This window comes from Pterocles gutturalis, unplaced genomic scaffold, assembly GCF_000699245.1.
Source record: "Pterocles gutturalis isolate BGI_N339 unplaced genomic scaffold, ASM69924v1 scaffold28355, whole genome shotgun sequence".
Lineage (NCBI taxonomy): Eukaryota > Metazoa > Chordata > Aves > Pterocliformes > Pteroclidae > Pterocles > Pterocles gutturalis.
In genome coordinates this window covers 1-14,544 of record NW_010146781.1, presented here as the reverse complement: position 1 = coordinate 14,544, position 14,544 = coordinate 1, and the positions used below count along the sequence as shown (strand labels likewise).

The window sequence follows — 14,544 nt, the reverse complement described above, 5'->3', positions numbered from 1 at the left end:
TGACTGGGAATTCACCAGGTGTAGCCCCGAGAAGCATCTCTCCTGACTGGATGATGTCCCAGCTGAGGGCTTGTATATATATTAAACTGCCAGGGACTGGTGCTGGTGTTCCCAGCTGAGAACTACTGGCACGTCTTCTAGCCGTTACATGGACTTAGCAAGTATAGTATCGTTGCCTGTAATCAAGCTACTCTGCCATTATGTCTGCTTACAGCAAAGACAACCGCTTGCTTTAGAGAAGAGGATGGTGGGTACACAGTGAGACAGTCAAAGAAGGAACTTCACAAACCTGGAATCCTACTGGTGGCACGGTTTACCTCTTCCTCCTGCAATAACCATGTGCCAAAGTAAGCTTAAGAAGAACGTGGAAACAGTATTATGGAAAACTCACAGGTCCTAATAATTGGTTGCAAAAAATTATTTTGAGTTCAAGAGAAATTTGGAAAAAAGTGCAAAACCCTCCTTGGAAAGGTCTAATGCAGAGAGCATGACCAGATGCAGTTTGCAGGTGTTTAGTAAATCCTACAAGACCAGACATTGTCCATGAAGAACAGAACAGAACAAAGTGTAAATCCTATAGAGCTCAAAGGGTTGAGCGAAAGAAAAGATGGAGAAAGTCGATCACACAGAGGCTGATTGTGAAAAGGAGGGAGGAGGGTTGGCCAGAGTTTCACTCCTGATTATTAGGAAACAGGTGATCCCAGATTAGTCCGATGGAACTTGCAGCAGTGCAATGGCAAGTGAAGGTGCTGTTGAGAACATGGATAGCTATAACCCACAACCTCAAAATAAAAATCCATCACATAAAAGCAGTACTGAGGGCTCTTGCACCATCACTAGGAAGCTACTCCTTCTCTCCCATGTCAGGCAGGGGAGTGGTTTTGGTGACTTGATGCTTGAGCAGAACTGACCTGGGTTGCAGAGCAGCTGTTGTGAGGCACCAATCTGGCTGCTTCTGGGGTTTGCTTAAAAACAGTAAGGAATGACTGGTGGGAGTCTTTAAAAATAACAACAAAAAAAAATAGCATTTGTTCTGAACAGAGTTTCTAGAACTTGCGCGCAGCCTGGAGGAGCAGGAGGAGTGGGAGAGGCGTGGAGTTACCCAGCAGCTGGGGAGCCCAGGCCAGCCCTCGGGCGAGGGGCAGGTGCCACGGCCTGGCGTGTTCCAGTGGTCAGGTGTCTGGAGGGAAGAGGGTGCTTGCCACAGAAAGGTGATTAAGTAAACACGAGATGGAAGGCTGAGAGTAAGAACACCTGGGGCAGGAGAGGGCAGGAGGAAGGAGGACAGCAGAGAACCTTGAGCGTGCCACGAAGCGTCTCCTGAAGGGAACCGGCGAGCTGTACCCTGCCTGCAGCTGGGGAGCCCTCCGCGGGGCCCGGTGCCTTGTCTGTCCCTCCTGAGGGTTGGGATGGACAGGTCAAAGCCCACAGGCGAACCACAGTCCTCACACCACCTCGCTGTCCCTCGGGAGGCCAGAACTGCCCCTTCTGCAGGCCAGCAGGAGTTGTCCTGCCTGTGCTGGGCTCCGACCGCGCTGCTCCCGCCCCAGCCTGCCTGTTCCCGCTCTGCGCCACCGGCCGCCTGCCCGGGCTGCTCCTCAGAGAGCCGCAGCTGTGCCAGCGCTGGGAACTGGCGGCTCAAAACCCAGCGCTCGTTTCCTCTGAGGCACCCGCTGCTGTCCGGGCCCTGCGAGTGAAGCCGGGGCCTTGCCCCGAGGTGCGTGTGGATGCGCACCAGCAGTGGAACAAGCCCCACGGACTGTTTCAGTCCAGCCAACTGCTGGACAGGTATCTTGCAGTCACTTTTTTTCATCCATTTCTTTTTATGCCTCTAGTAATTCCAGTACATGTAAAAATCCAAATATTTTTCTACTTCATAAGTTAATTTTAAGCTTCGTTTTTCTGTGACAATATTAAAAAGGGTGCTGTCTTGTAAAGCGTCTCCGCATGCCGAGAGGTGTCGGCGCAGCTGTGCAGAGGCTCTTGCGCCGCGTTAGTGGTATCTGTATATTTTGGGGCTTTTAGCAAGGTGAAGCCGAGCATCTGTTATTTGCCAGATGCAGTTGCTGTATGTTAATTTACTTGAACTTATCGGAAAGCAGAACACTTTTATATTTGAAGAAGTTTTATTTTTTCATCTCTATTTCCTACAGATGCCTTTTTCTTTTTCTAGGCTCAAATCTAAAGGTCTTTTTAAAATGTATTTGAACACTTTCAGTTAATTTGCAGGTAACTTTGTTAATTTTCTTGTTGCGTTATTTTTTTATTTTGCTAAAACCCACTTTAATTTTCTCACATGAGAAAACGGGTATTTTTTTCTATGGGCTATGCTGATACCTTTTTAAAGATGCCACATTCTTCACTGGGGTAGGACAGAGTTAATCCCAGCTTCACTTTACTTCACACTTTCTTGCCGCTGCTCTATATTTTTACAATTGAAAGCAGAACATAGCTGGAATCATGCTTCTGCATAGTTTTCAGGTTTGGTCCCTGGAATTTCTTTGCAGTTTCAGACTGATGTTGTCTTAGTTTTTGGGAAGGGGGCCGGGAAGGGAGGAGGGGTGCTAATCTATTTTGCGATTTGCTTTATCCATTTTGGATCTGTTTCCAGCAGTCTCTGCTGCAGTAAGCATTGCAAGGAACTAAACATGCAGGATCGTTTTTTCCAGTAGCATAAGGTTTTTTGCTGATTTTGGAATGTTTACTTACAACAGGACTTTGAACTAAAATAGTTTTGACAAAATGTTTTAAACATTTCTGAAAACCTCTCTAAGCTTTGTTCTAGTTCAGGGTCACACTGTTATATTTTACGGCAAGTTGCTTTATCACCTCCTAGGAAGGTGTTGCGATTTTCTTCAGACAGCTATGTACAGAACTACTCAGGTTGCCTGAAGAAAGTAATAAACTTGGTAAGAGGGAAACTTTTCAGAGGCTGCAGCGTAGCTCCTTTTGTCCACACGGTGGAGTTCAAAACACGTTTTCAGTACAAAGGATAAAGCCAAACTTAACTCAGCAGTGCAAGAAATAACTCAGCGCTGCGTAGACTCACAGTGCAAGAGTCAGTGTTTCTGATTTTGTTCTTGCACCTGACTACTTTTTTTTTTTTTTTTTTCTGAAATCCATTTTAGTTTTGCATGGCGGTATTTGCAGAAATACTGCCTGTCTTGCATAATTATTTTCAGGTAGTGTTCTTAGATATTATTTGTGTTTTGTATATATATACGTTACAGAAGAGCACGCAGCAGCAGGGCATCCCGCTTTCAGGCATCATTAATGTCCACTGTAATGGTGTGTGTCTCTAGGGGAGCAGGGAGTCTGCTGGGGTTAATGGAAATTACAACAGCATACTTCATCCGACTGAGTAATGGTGCAGCCTACTTACTAGTGTTTTAGGAACCAGTGTTTTTGTCTTAAACTGGATTTGGTTTCAATGCTAAAAGAGCACTGCGATATGGAAACAGGATTGATGGTATCATCCATCCTCCCTTTCTGTTTCACAGTTGTGGATTATGGCAGATGTTAGATATGCACAGCTTTGTTAAATAAGCATATTTTTTAATTTAATGGATAATCACAAAATATTTTGGCGCATCTTTTTCACAAGGGTGAAAGACTATTTTTCATGTCCGTGTACACTCAATTTCTTTCTTCTTTTTCTGTAATGTTTACATAAGCGTATTGTAAAAACCCTAGGGCCTGAACTAGCATTTTATAAACTTGTTTCTCCAAATATACTACGTAAAGCCACCCCCAAACCTTGCATTTTACCAATGCAGTAGAACTGCTGTTCTAATGTGACATGTCAGAACATGAGAAGTATCTCAGGAATCAAAATACTGTTGTTTTCTTTTTTTATCAAACTTTTGTTAGATTCTGGATGTACGGAGTCTTATAAATTGTCCTTGAAATCTGTTATGTCCACTACAACCAGATTGTGCTGGGTGGATGTTTAAATCCATCCACATCCATGTAGGTGGGTGTAGGCCATGGAGAACAAGTTTAACTGTGACCTTGCCTTGGTTGGTATTTCAGTAGAAAACTTGAGCTTCGCGATACCTTCAGGAAATGTGGTTTTCAAATACTAATTGCTATCAAATGTTACAGATTACAGACCAAAATAAGTTTGCAGCTAAAAAGAATGTAGCCTACATGTCTTTTAGCAATTTCTGAGTCTGCTGTTTTGCAAACACGAATGCGTTTATTTATTTACTGAAGTTTCGATGTAAATTCTGTCTCCAGTATTTTCAATGACGTACCTTATTTTGTTCTTTTCTTTTATTTCTGAATGATATGCAGCTGTCCCTGAATGAATTACAGTATGTGCCGATTGCTTGCTACTTTCCTTCATGATATTTTTAGTTTGCAACATTTGAGGTTCAGTTCAATGGAAATGTATTAAGTGGATAGAAAATTGCTTTTTATGCTATTATGTGGCCATTTACATCTGAAATAGGACTCCGGATGGAAATGGCAATGTTTCACATACTTTTTGTATGTGATTCTGTCAGAAATGACAACATTTCCTTCCGTGTCAAATCACAAGAGGGAGAATGCAACTGCAAATGAGAGAAAGGGGAGACACAAAGCCACCACAGAGAGCCCCGTGGAGCCTTCGGCGCTGGCACTGAATTCGGGGGAGGGTTACTTTTGACCACACTGGGGTCAGAGTTGTGCTTCCTACAGGTTGGTGAAACTTAGGGCTCCACAGGAATCCCCAAGAGGAGAAAAAAAAAAAACAAAAAACAAAAAACAAAAAAGTGAAAAATCCTGGCTTTAATATATATATAATTTATGTACGTTAATGTGTTCTTTGAATCAGATGTAGATAATGTTCCAGTCTGCATATGAGGTGATCAATTTGTTCAAGAAACTGATCCACTGAACCGTTTGACTTTAGGTATTTTCATTGTTCTCTTGCTGCCTGACCCTCCCAGGAGGAAAAAGATAACTCCCACATCAATGCCATTTTAAAGGATGCTAAGTAATGATTTGACCACTAACCTGATTTTCTTCTTTCAAAATTCAGCAAGCTTGCTTCATACATTGTAGCAGCAAAGCTGCTCCAGTTTGCCAGTCCTTTTGAGTGCACACACAGCAAGCAAAACAGGACAGTAAAACAAAAGACTGAGGGGAGAGGAATAAAACTAAAGGTGCAACAAATCAGATGGGAGTAACATCCCCTGAAAAATGAAGACATTTCTTCTTTAGCTGTGATCTGTAAGCAGAGGAGACACACTAACTGCATTTTAAGTATAAAAGAACCAGAAACTACGTGGCCAAGTGATAATTCAGGGATGAGCAGGTCAAGTGAACATTTTTCACCCAATTATCTAAGCAATTTGAAAACAATTGCAAAAATACAGCATGTGTCTGTACACAGAGCACAACTGCTAGGTTCTGCTAGGAGGAACCAACACTGTTCCCTCTGGAACGAAGGGACTCAGTTTCTTGTTCCCTCTGTCTTTCAAGTAGCTTTGAAAAGAACCATCTGTTGACACTTTCCTTTTTGGAGGAAGAGCAAGTGTGGTTGTAGATGTGTGTTTGGCTCTGTGTAAACTTAGATCACAACCGGGGTATTCAGGGAAGTGCCTAGAGAGACACCTTGGCCTTTGTGAAATAGTCACAAGAGGTTTTTGGTAGCAGTTCACACTAGGTTGCTTGAACCCAGCAATGGCTGTGGCAGAAAACTGACATATAAGCTCTCTATTTAAACTGTAGATGTATACCATATATATATTTCATTGCAGTATTCAGCAGCAGAGTTACTAATACTTACCAGCAGACTAGCAGGGAAAGCATTGCAATCAACATTTTAAAACACCAAACTGGATTGTGAAGAATCGGTTTTCATGTTCAGGACAGTTGTTAAACACTTTTCTCTTGGTTTCTGCCTACACTGAAGTAACTGAGGAGCTAAATTATGTACTTAGGACAGTGCAGTTAAACATCCAGAATTAGGAGTGGCTACAGAGATCCTGATGGGTAAAAGTGATTTTCACTAGTCTTTAGTTAAAAAAAAATCTCATGGTATTTTAAGATGATGAACCAGAAAGAGACAAGAACAAGGTTTACTTGGGACTTCACCAAGATTTCAAGAAGCATCTGGTTAGAATGGGTGGCACACTGGCCGTGGCTTGTGAAACCTCTTAATCTCTTTGCTTTGTGCTTTCTAAATATATTCATTTAAACTAGCACTATTTTTTTTCTGTATCACCATAGTTGGTACAGATACCTTTCTTTTAAATTCATAATTCAGTCTTTGTCTTCCAAATCTTTATTTATTTGAATATGCTGTTGCTAAAATTTGGTTTCTGGTATTTTTTGGTGTAGGGTCTACCACCCTTTAGGTAAAATTTTTCAACTCTTGCACAAGATTGGGAATTGGTAAATACTTAGATTCTAACTACTGTGTCCCATAACGACTTGCAATGGGCCTGAGGATTTATTCTTCAGGTCTGTATTTTAAGTTAAAATTCATGAATCAGAGGCATGAGGCAGAAAAATCTATCACAATCTTAAGCTATCTACTTATATGGCTTCTGCATTGAATTGACCCTCAATTTTGAATTTGATTGTAATAATTCTTATTTGGCTTTTACATATGAATGTTTTATCTTCTACATGAGTTTCTTCCCTTTGTGGAATTTTTTGCATTTTTTCAGACTGTATTTTTTAAAGCACTTCACATTTGTATTTAAAAGTTGGGGGTTTTTGCTTCTTTTGATTCATTATGTTTATGCATTACATATGGAAAATAATATTTTCATTCTGTTACCAGTTGGGTGTTTTTTTTTTTCTTTTTAACAGTTTTACTCACTTTATAGTCAAAATAAAAGTTTGCTGGTGAAATTACAGCTTGTCATTACTACTAAAAATTTCTTTGTTGCACTACATAAGAAGTTCTTCTGAGTACTCTCTCTTGAGAGGGCAGCAGACACTTGTAGATGAGACTTAATTGTAAATATTCAACCTCTTTTGTATTTTAGCATTTAAAATATTGGGCTGTGCAAGGAACAGAAAGAGATTATAAAAATAATTCTTATCTCACTCATTTTCAAAAGTCTTTAACATACTTGGTTTTAGTAAGCAGCTTTATCAGCCGTTTTTCTCCCAGGTGCTCTCTATTCAGGTGTTTTCTGACAACATATGAGGTGCCAGAGAAGTGGCTCAGAGATGCAGCTAGAGCATCAAGTTTGGTTTGGGGAAGGTCTTATCTATCGTTTTTTTCAATAATTCCATTTAGAGTGTATATTATACCAGTACTTTTCCCTTTAGTGTTGTCTTACACGTTACATGCAAAATGCATGGCTTAATTGATCGTGTTATTTCTTTATATTCGCACAGGGCATGCAAGTCAACTGTTTTGATCATAAACAGACAACTAAGGGCTAGGAAAAAAAAATCAATGCTTAAAGCAAGCATGCCAAAGTTTGCAAATTTGGATGACTAATAGCGAAGTGAAACATTGTAGGCTGGTTTCATTGTCAGCTGTTGAGAGAGAACACACTTTACAGAAGGTAAAGTCAAAACCACAAATAGTTTAATTTATACAGAGAGAAACAAAATATCCACGTTGCACATTTTCCTCTAAAAACTGAGTTTATCTAAAAAAAGCAACTCAGGATGTGTAATGGCTGTGTTCTGAATGTTCTGGTTATCGGTATTGAATGTAACCACACATACAAAAACATACAGAGGGTTAAAACAGTTTTTATTTTTTCTTTGTACAACCACAGATGTTACTTCAAAATCTGTAATCTCTACTATAAAACTTTTATATTTCTGGGACTTAAAATTCCCTTGACAGTGGCTACTAGCCTTTTATTTTAAAATCACATAGAAGGAGGCGAGCTGGAATAGGCTTCATACAAAATTACGAATGCAACACAAATTGGAGTGGAAAATGAAGATGTTCCACATGGCTTATTCATGAGAACCCAGTGATCATACCTTTACAGAGCTTTACAGCATAAAATGTGTCCAGCATGGCAGGTTTTCATAAGCACAGCCTCCCAACTGTATTTCTGCAATTGAGTGGAAGAGCTGAGGGAAGTTTAGCATATCCTGTACAGCATGTACATACAATGAAATTACTGTGCATGAACTGATGATGGTGCTCTGAAATTAATTTTAAAACCATAAAAGAATAGCTACAACTGAAGTAAATAAACTGTTCCTTTTTTATTTGATGGCTGAAGACATATTTTACTGTACATCATACATAGGAATAAAGTAGAGGAGGAGACACTATTTATTTAAAAAAAAATAGCCAAATGCTTTTCCCCCTCCCCGCCCCAAAGAGACAGAAGGCATCACCTGTGTATTTTTGTAAGCACCATTGTTCCAGCTTGTGTTGCCAAGTACACCATTAGAAAGAACATACAACCACTGTGTCAAAAATGCCTTACTGAAACCGTGGTTGAAAGGTTTCTACTTGTTTTGTATTTCTCCTTTATTCCTTATTTTTTTCTCAGCTGTCTGCACAGGAAGTAAATTGACGCTGACACTCCGTGGCTTTTGCGTTGCATTTTCACGGCCCTTTCATGTTCTTATCAGCTCTTTGTCCAGCCTCCATTCTGCAAGATGACGGCTCACAGTACCCGGGAGGGCCAGGAGGGCCAGGAGGACCAGGAACCCCTGGCTGACCAGCCACCCCAGGGCGACCTCGTTCACCATCACGGCCTTCCCTGCCATAGCTGGGTTTGCCTGGTTCACCTGGAAAAAGTGGGTGCAGGTCTGAAAACTGGCAGGATATGACTTGCATAGTATAGGTGTAGTTTTACTGAACATCCTGGTTTTAAAAGCTGTATGAAGATGGCTTTTTGTTGCTCTCAATGGATTCTCCTGAGAGGTGCCTACTTCAAGGGACAGTTTTCCTCTAATAGACACCCAGGCTCTGTTTACATGTCTACAGCAGTGCAATTTCAGGCCCAGTCCTCTCCAGTTACAGTGGAGCAGATCTGCTGCTGTAAGAAGCTATGCAGCAAAACTGATTGCGGCACTGCCGCCCAGCCTGTTGGCAATGCATATGAAGGTTGTAGATGCTACTCACTACTTCAGAGGTATGTTAGTGCTCCAGAAAGAGACATATCAAGAATTTATTTTTATTCTCCACTCCAATGTGTTGGGGAAATAGATGCACAGAGTGGAACTGCTGAGCACTAAAGTATCCTTCTAAACTTCAAGAAAGGGATGAAATGTAGTGGGTTCAGTAAGCTTCTTCCAATGATAAATTTCTAAAGACAACAGACTTTCACAGGTGTCCTAGGTGTCAGTATAAACTCAACTGTATTTTTTTTCTTTTTTACAAAGAGAACAAGTTTTGATAGTTTCTGTCTAAACATATATGCAGAAATGTGCTGTAGACAGCTATTGACAGAAATAACATGTTTATTTTCATTCCCTGGCCACTAGAGGCCAGTTGTGCTGTACGTATCAGCAAGAATCTGTCCTGGACCCCTGTTACATAACACTGCAATTAATGACCACAAAAATAAAGAACAATTGTACTTTGAATGTCCGAAATTATGAATGGAGATTTTGAAGCGTGCTGTGGCTGCTAGTGAGATAATCTGGGCTTTGTAACTTTTTTATTGGTTGTATGTTACATTTATATAAAAGAGGCAATTGTATATATCTCTGTGTGTATGTGTGTGACTGCCTCTTTTTTCTTTTTAATGTTTTGTATACATTTTTCCTAATCTTTCTACACTGAGATAAATGAGGTGGTAGTTCTTTAGTAAGAGAGCTTTTACTTCTGATTTGTGATTGTATCATTACCTATTGTCCTGGGTTAAGAAAAGTTATGAAGTACTGTTATTTGGAAGTTTATTGCTTAATGGACACCTTTTATCTTTTCGAGACAGCTTGAGGCATCCGTTCTGAATAGATTTTTACTACATCTCTTCTTTTTCCTCACCCTTTTGTATTTACCTGGAAGACCTCTTGGTCCAGGGTAACCTTTCAGTCCTCTGCCTGGAAATCCTCTTTCTCCTCTTTCTCCTGGTTCACCTAAAGCAAATTCATGAAATATTCATTACAGCCTGCTTGGAGTATTACTTTCAGTAAGTTTCCTTTCAGAGGTGAATGGCTAATAGCAGAGAATTCAGGTGGCTGTATATATGTATATATTCTTAGCATCTTTGAATAATGTCTTGACACCTCTCCTTGTAAGAGGGTTGGGATTTATTCCCCCCACCCCCTGTTTCAGTCATACTCAGGGTTGGTGGAGGGGAAAAACAAAACACAACAAAACAAACAAACAACAAAAAAAAACCCACACCTGGGGCTGGAGACGAAGTACCACATGAAATATGCCATAGCCTGTATAACAGAAATAAACCAAACCCACAGAACTACACAGGCTCTTTTGGAATACAGACTGAGGGTACTGGCAAAGGGCTTTTGCAAAACTGTGTAAGTCAGTCAGCTAACAACTGATATAGCTGTATATCTACCATGCGTGAATACCCTACGTAAACTTTTTTTTTTTTTTGTGCAAGTCAAAAGTCACTAGTATATGCCTAATAATGTTTGAGTGAGCTTTATTTTATATTTCCATACTTTCTCATGATGCAGTGAAGAGAGTTGGAATAGACTGCTAGGTTTGTGACTTGCCTAGAAATGGCACAGCAGAAAACAAGGAAGCTATGTAAAGGACACAGGAGTCAGTACAGAATTTCAAGTTCCAATAAAAGATGCACACAGGGCCCTAGAGCAAGAATCTTTGTAATCCTGTTTCAAGGCTCACTGTAAGGTAACTTGGAATTTGATGACAATTATGATAAGAAACAAAGCATTTTGCTTGTTTGGGTTTTTATATGCTCTGTAGATTTTATTTTATATATATTAACACAATGCAGCCTCCCAGGTGCTGAATCAAATTCGGCATATACGATCACCTTTGTGTCTCCATTTTTTGTTGCTTCTGCAAATACAGATGACATTACATTAAATGAGAACAGTATTAGAGCTCCAGCAACAATGCTGTTAAGGTTTGCTTTGTTTGTATTCTCTGTTCTTTCTCTCAAGGGTTTTCCCAATTCTACTTTCAAATAAAACTTGAGACAAAAGTAAACGCTCTAACCCAGCAACAGACCAGCTTTGTCCAGAAATACAATTTTAAGATAAAACCTTCAGGAAAACAAATCAAAATCACTGCTGAATTGAAACTAATACATAGTCATCATAAGACTTTGCAGAAAATTCTACTGTCTAATCCTTTGGAAGAGTATGAAACTTCTCAGTCAGGAACAAAACAGCTTAATTTAGATGAAAGATTTTTTGTAAAGTGTAAGGGAAGTCAATTTTATTATGGATTTGTCCTTTCCAAAGAATCAACAGATTGTGGGACATCGTGCAATGATGTTAAATGGCTCAAGTGTTATACCCAAATAAGAGGCAGATTGCTATCAGTCACTTGTAATGTGAGAAACTGGATAGACTTAGAAAAGTAGGCTAGAGATTAGTGAATGAATCTGACTGTTTACATTAGCTCTTGCGACCACAAGGCTTGTGGAAGTGAGGTCCCCAAGCAGACTGAGTGGAGGAAAGAGAGAATCACTGCTGGATCTTTTCAGCATATGAAAAGCACAAACGTCAAAAGTTAATGAGAAGGAAAATTACTATTAGGAATCTGACTCAGCTTCTTACTTCTACTTCAAAGCAGATGCCTGTCCTTTCTCACACTGTAAATGATTTGATGTCAAAAAACTGATTTATAAACATGTCTTGCTGAGGCCAGGCCAATGTACCCCTTAATCACTGGGGCAACTGAGGCAGCAGTTACAGGAAACAGCTTAGGTTCCTAATTCATGATCTTTTTAGACTTCACATGGTATAATATTCATCTACAAACTAATCCAAAGGGGAAAAAAAACACACAAAAAGGTGGAGCAGTCAACAACTGAAAGCCAGTTACAAAATTTCTTACCTTTAGGACCTTTACGACCAATCTCACCAGGGGGACCTTTAAGGCCAGGTAAGCCCCGCGGTCCAAGCTGTCCTGGGAACCCATTTTCACCAGCAGGTCCTGGAGCACCTGGCGGCCCCGGTCGGCCAGGAAGACCTGGAGCACCAAATTCTGGCCTCCTAAGACTGGCTGCCAGCTGAGCTAGTTGTTCTGCAATGAAAAAAGACAGAATTAAGCACTACATGGACCTGAGAGATCCCCACATTCACAGGTATTCTCTGCTACAGAAACCAACTGATTGCAGTACAGCACCTTCCTTATGTACAATGCTATTTGCAAAGTTTGTTGCACGTAAGGTATTATCTTAGTACTGCTACAGGGAAACTGCATAGGCACACTGTGAAGCTGGTCGCTCTGAAGCCTACATCTTAAACATTCAATGCTTGTAAGCTGAAAAGATTTAAATATATATGGTTTCTTTAGAAACGTCCTTATCATTTTCTATGTCATTTAAATTTCAAGCATCTAATAAGAAAATTACTCATGCTACTGGTACCTCTTAAAAGAGCAAATCTCTCTCTTCGTTACTACTTGTTAACCCCTATTAAGATCCATCTTTGCAAGAAGGAACAACTGAAAAGCATAAGCACAGTCATCTACGATGGCGTATAAAGCAAGTGCTGGTCATCCTTTTCAGGAAAAAAAATTCCCTCAAATTGGTGCTTGTGAGCTCGAGTTTGATAAATAATTAAACATTTTGTGTTGATCTTAAGGTAAATCAGCAGGAGCTTTGCTCTTCATTAGGCAAAGGATCAGCTTGTCATTCCTTGGAATGGTCTAAGCTAGCTAGTCCTCTTTCCTCATCCCCCTTTCAGGCCACTGCTGTAACAGCATAAGAGCAGTCCTCTCTTTCCTTAACGTTTCTATTTTAGGCTTCAAATCCATCTTCCAAGCATGCCTTAGAAATAACTTCATCTCAATACAGCCACACAATCTCATATGACTTCTGCTATAAAGTCTGCATGACTTGACAAGACTAGTTATTTAGTGTCCACAACCAAGAAAAATTAAGAAGATGGGGATGGAGGGGGAAGGGGGGTTGCGAAGGATCAGGAGCTATGGCTGGTAGACACATGAGGAGACTGGGGATAGCAATCTGCAGGTAAAGCCTAATCAGGAGCTGAACTTCAGTTATGGTTGTCTTGAAGCTGACAAGATTGCAGGGACCCACTTGGATTGATTTTTTTTTTTTTTTTTTTTTTTAAGCATGACAGCATTGACAACTATAGAGCTCTCAAAAGAGGTGCGATGAAGACAGTCTAGATTTTCCTTCTCTTCACTGATAATTCTGATGGTTATGAATAAATTGAGGCATCACATCTGATTTCACTATAGTGCTCCTCAATGTTACGTCTTTCTAGAGATCACTTCAAAAGGCCTATTGATCCTATTTATAGAAAGTTTAAAAAAAATACCTGTTGGACAGTATCAAGAACAGTGATGACTACTTATAATTTTTAGATTAAATCATGAGCAGCAGTTTCATTCTGGTAAACCCTTAACATTACAGAGGCATTATATCCCTAAGGGCATCTTCAACAGCAAGTACTGAAAAGTTCCTTTGTGCTTACAGGGCAGCATAAATTTTTAAACTCAATAAAGCTCCAGATTTCTGCATGTGCCAAGAACTGCGCAAACATGATTAGAGTTTTGAACATCTGCCTACTGCTTTCATTTTATGGTATGTTATCTCCAGCAAGTCTCTCTCTGCACTCCTCTTTTTTCACCTCTTTTGTACGTAGTTTGTTTGCTGTAATCTAATAGTGTGTGAGTCCAAATACCAAAACAAGCTTTCAGTGAGGCTGTGTACTTCTATAGATGTAAACATAAAAAGTGATTTGTACACAAAATATATGTGTTTCATTAAAACACTCCTGTCTATGGCCTGGTTACTACAGTAATAGTGTGGAATCATCAGGTAGTTCAATGAGGCTGCCAAGTGTATATAAATAAGGGACTTCTTTCTCCTATTGTGTTCACATTCACATGTGGGAAGCTTTTTCTGCCAGGTCCCTTGCTGATGCCATGCTATTTGTTCTGGATAAGAGTGAGAAAATCCTGGTTGCCTCCACAGCATTAGATTATCCTGATTTAACTGCACAGGAAACATCAAATACTTTTTAGCATATTTACCTTGCATGACTCTCATGCAAACCTGCTTAATGTGCTGATCAGTTGGTTCTTTACCCTAGGATTAAAAAAAATTACAGTTGAAAAAAAAAAAAAACAGTTGATATCACAGTACATTTTATAAGTGCGCTTGATGCAAAAAATAATGTCTGGTTGTCATGGTTTAACCCCAGCCAACAGTAAGCATGACAGAGCTGCTCACTCATCCCCCCACGGTGCAATGGGGAGAGAATTGCAAGGGTAAAACTGAGAAAACTCATGTGTTGCAACAAAAACAGTTCGATAAATAAAAAGAAATAATAATGATCATAATAAATTGTAAGGAAAAGAGGAGGGAAAAAATAACAAGGGGAGAGACAGACAAAGGAAAACAATTTCTCACCACCAACCAATGCCCAACCAGTCCCCGAGCAGCACAGAATCACAGAACGTTAGAGATCGGA

The 14,544-nt window shown here is 40.0% G+C and overlaps 1 protein-coding gene across 1 annotated transcript; it reads right to left on the bottom strand.

The window, feature by feature from the left end:
* Nucleotides 1–8,315: 8,315 nt before the first annotated feature.
* On the bottom strand, nt 8,316–14,159 carry LOC104470815 (collagen alpha-1(IX) chain-like; the record flags this gene model as incomplete). Its single annotated transcript, XM_010085870.1, has 4 exons — nt 8,316–8,715; nt 9,934–10,011; nt 11,933–12,121; nt 14,105–14,159. Coding segments are annotated over 4 exons (507 nt in total), but the record flags the coding sequence as incomplete, so codon positions are not given.
* Nucleotides 14,160–14,544: the final 385 nt, after the last annotated feature.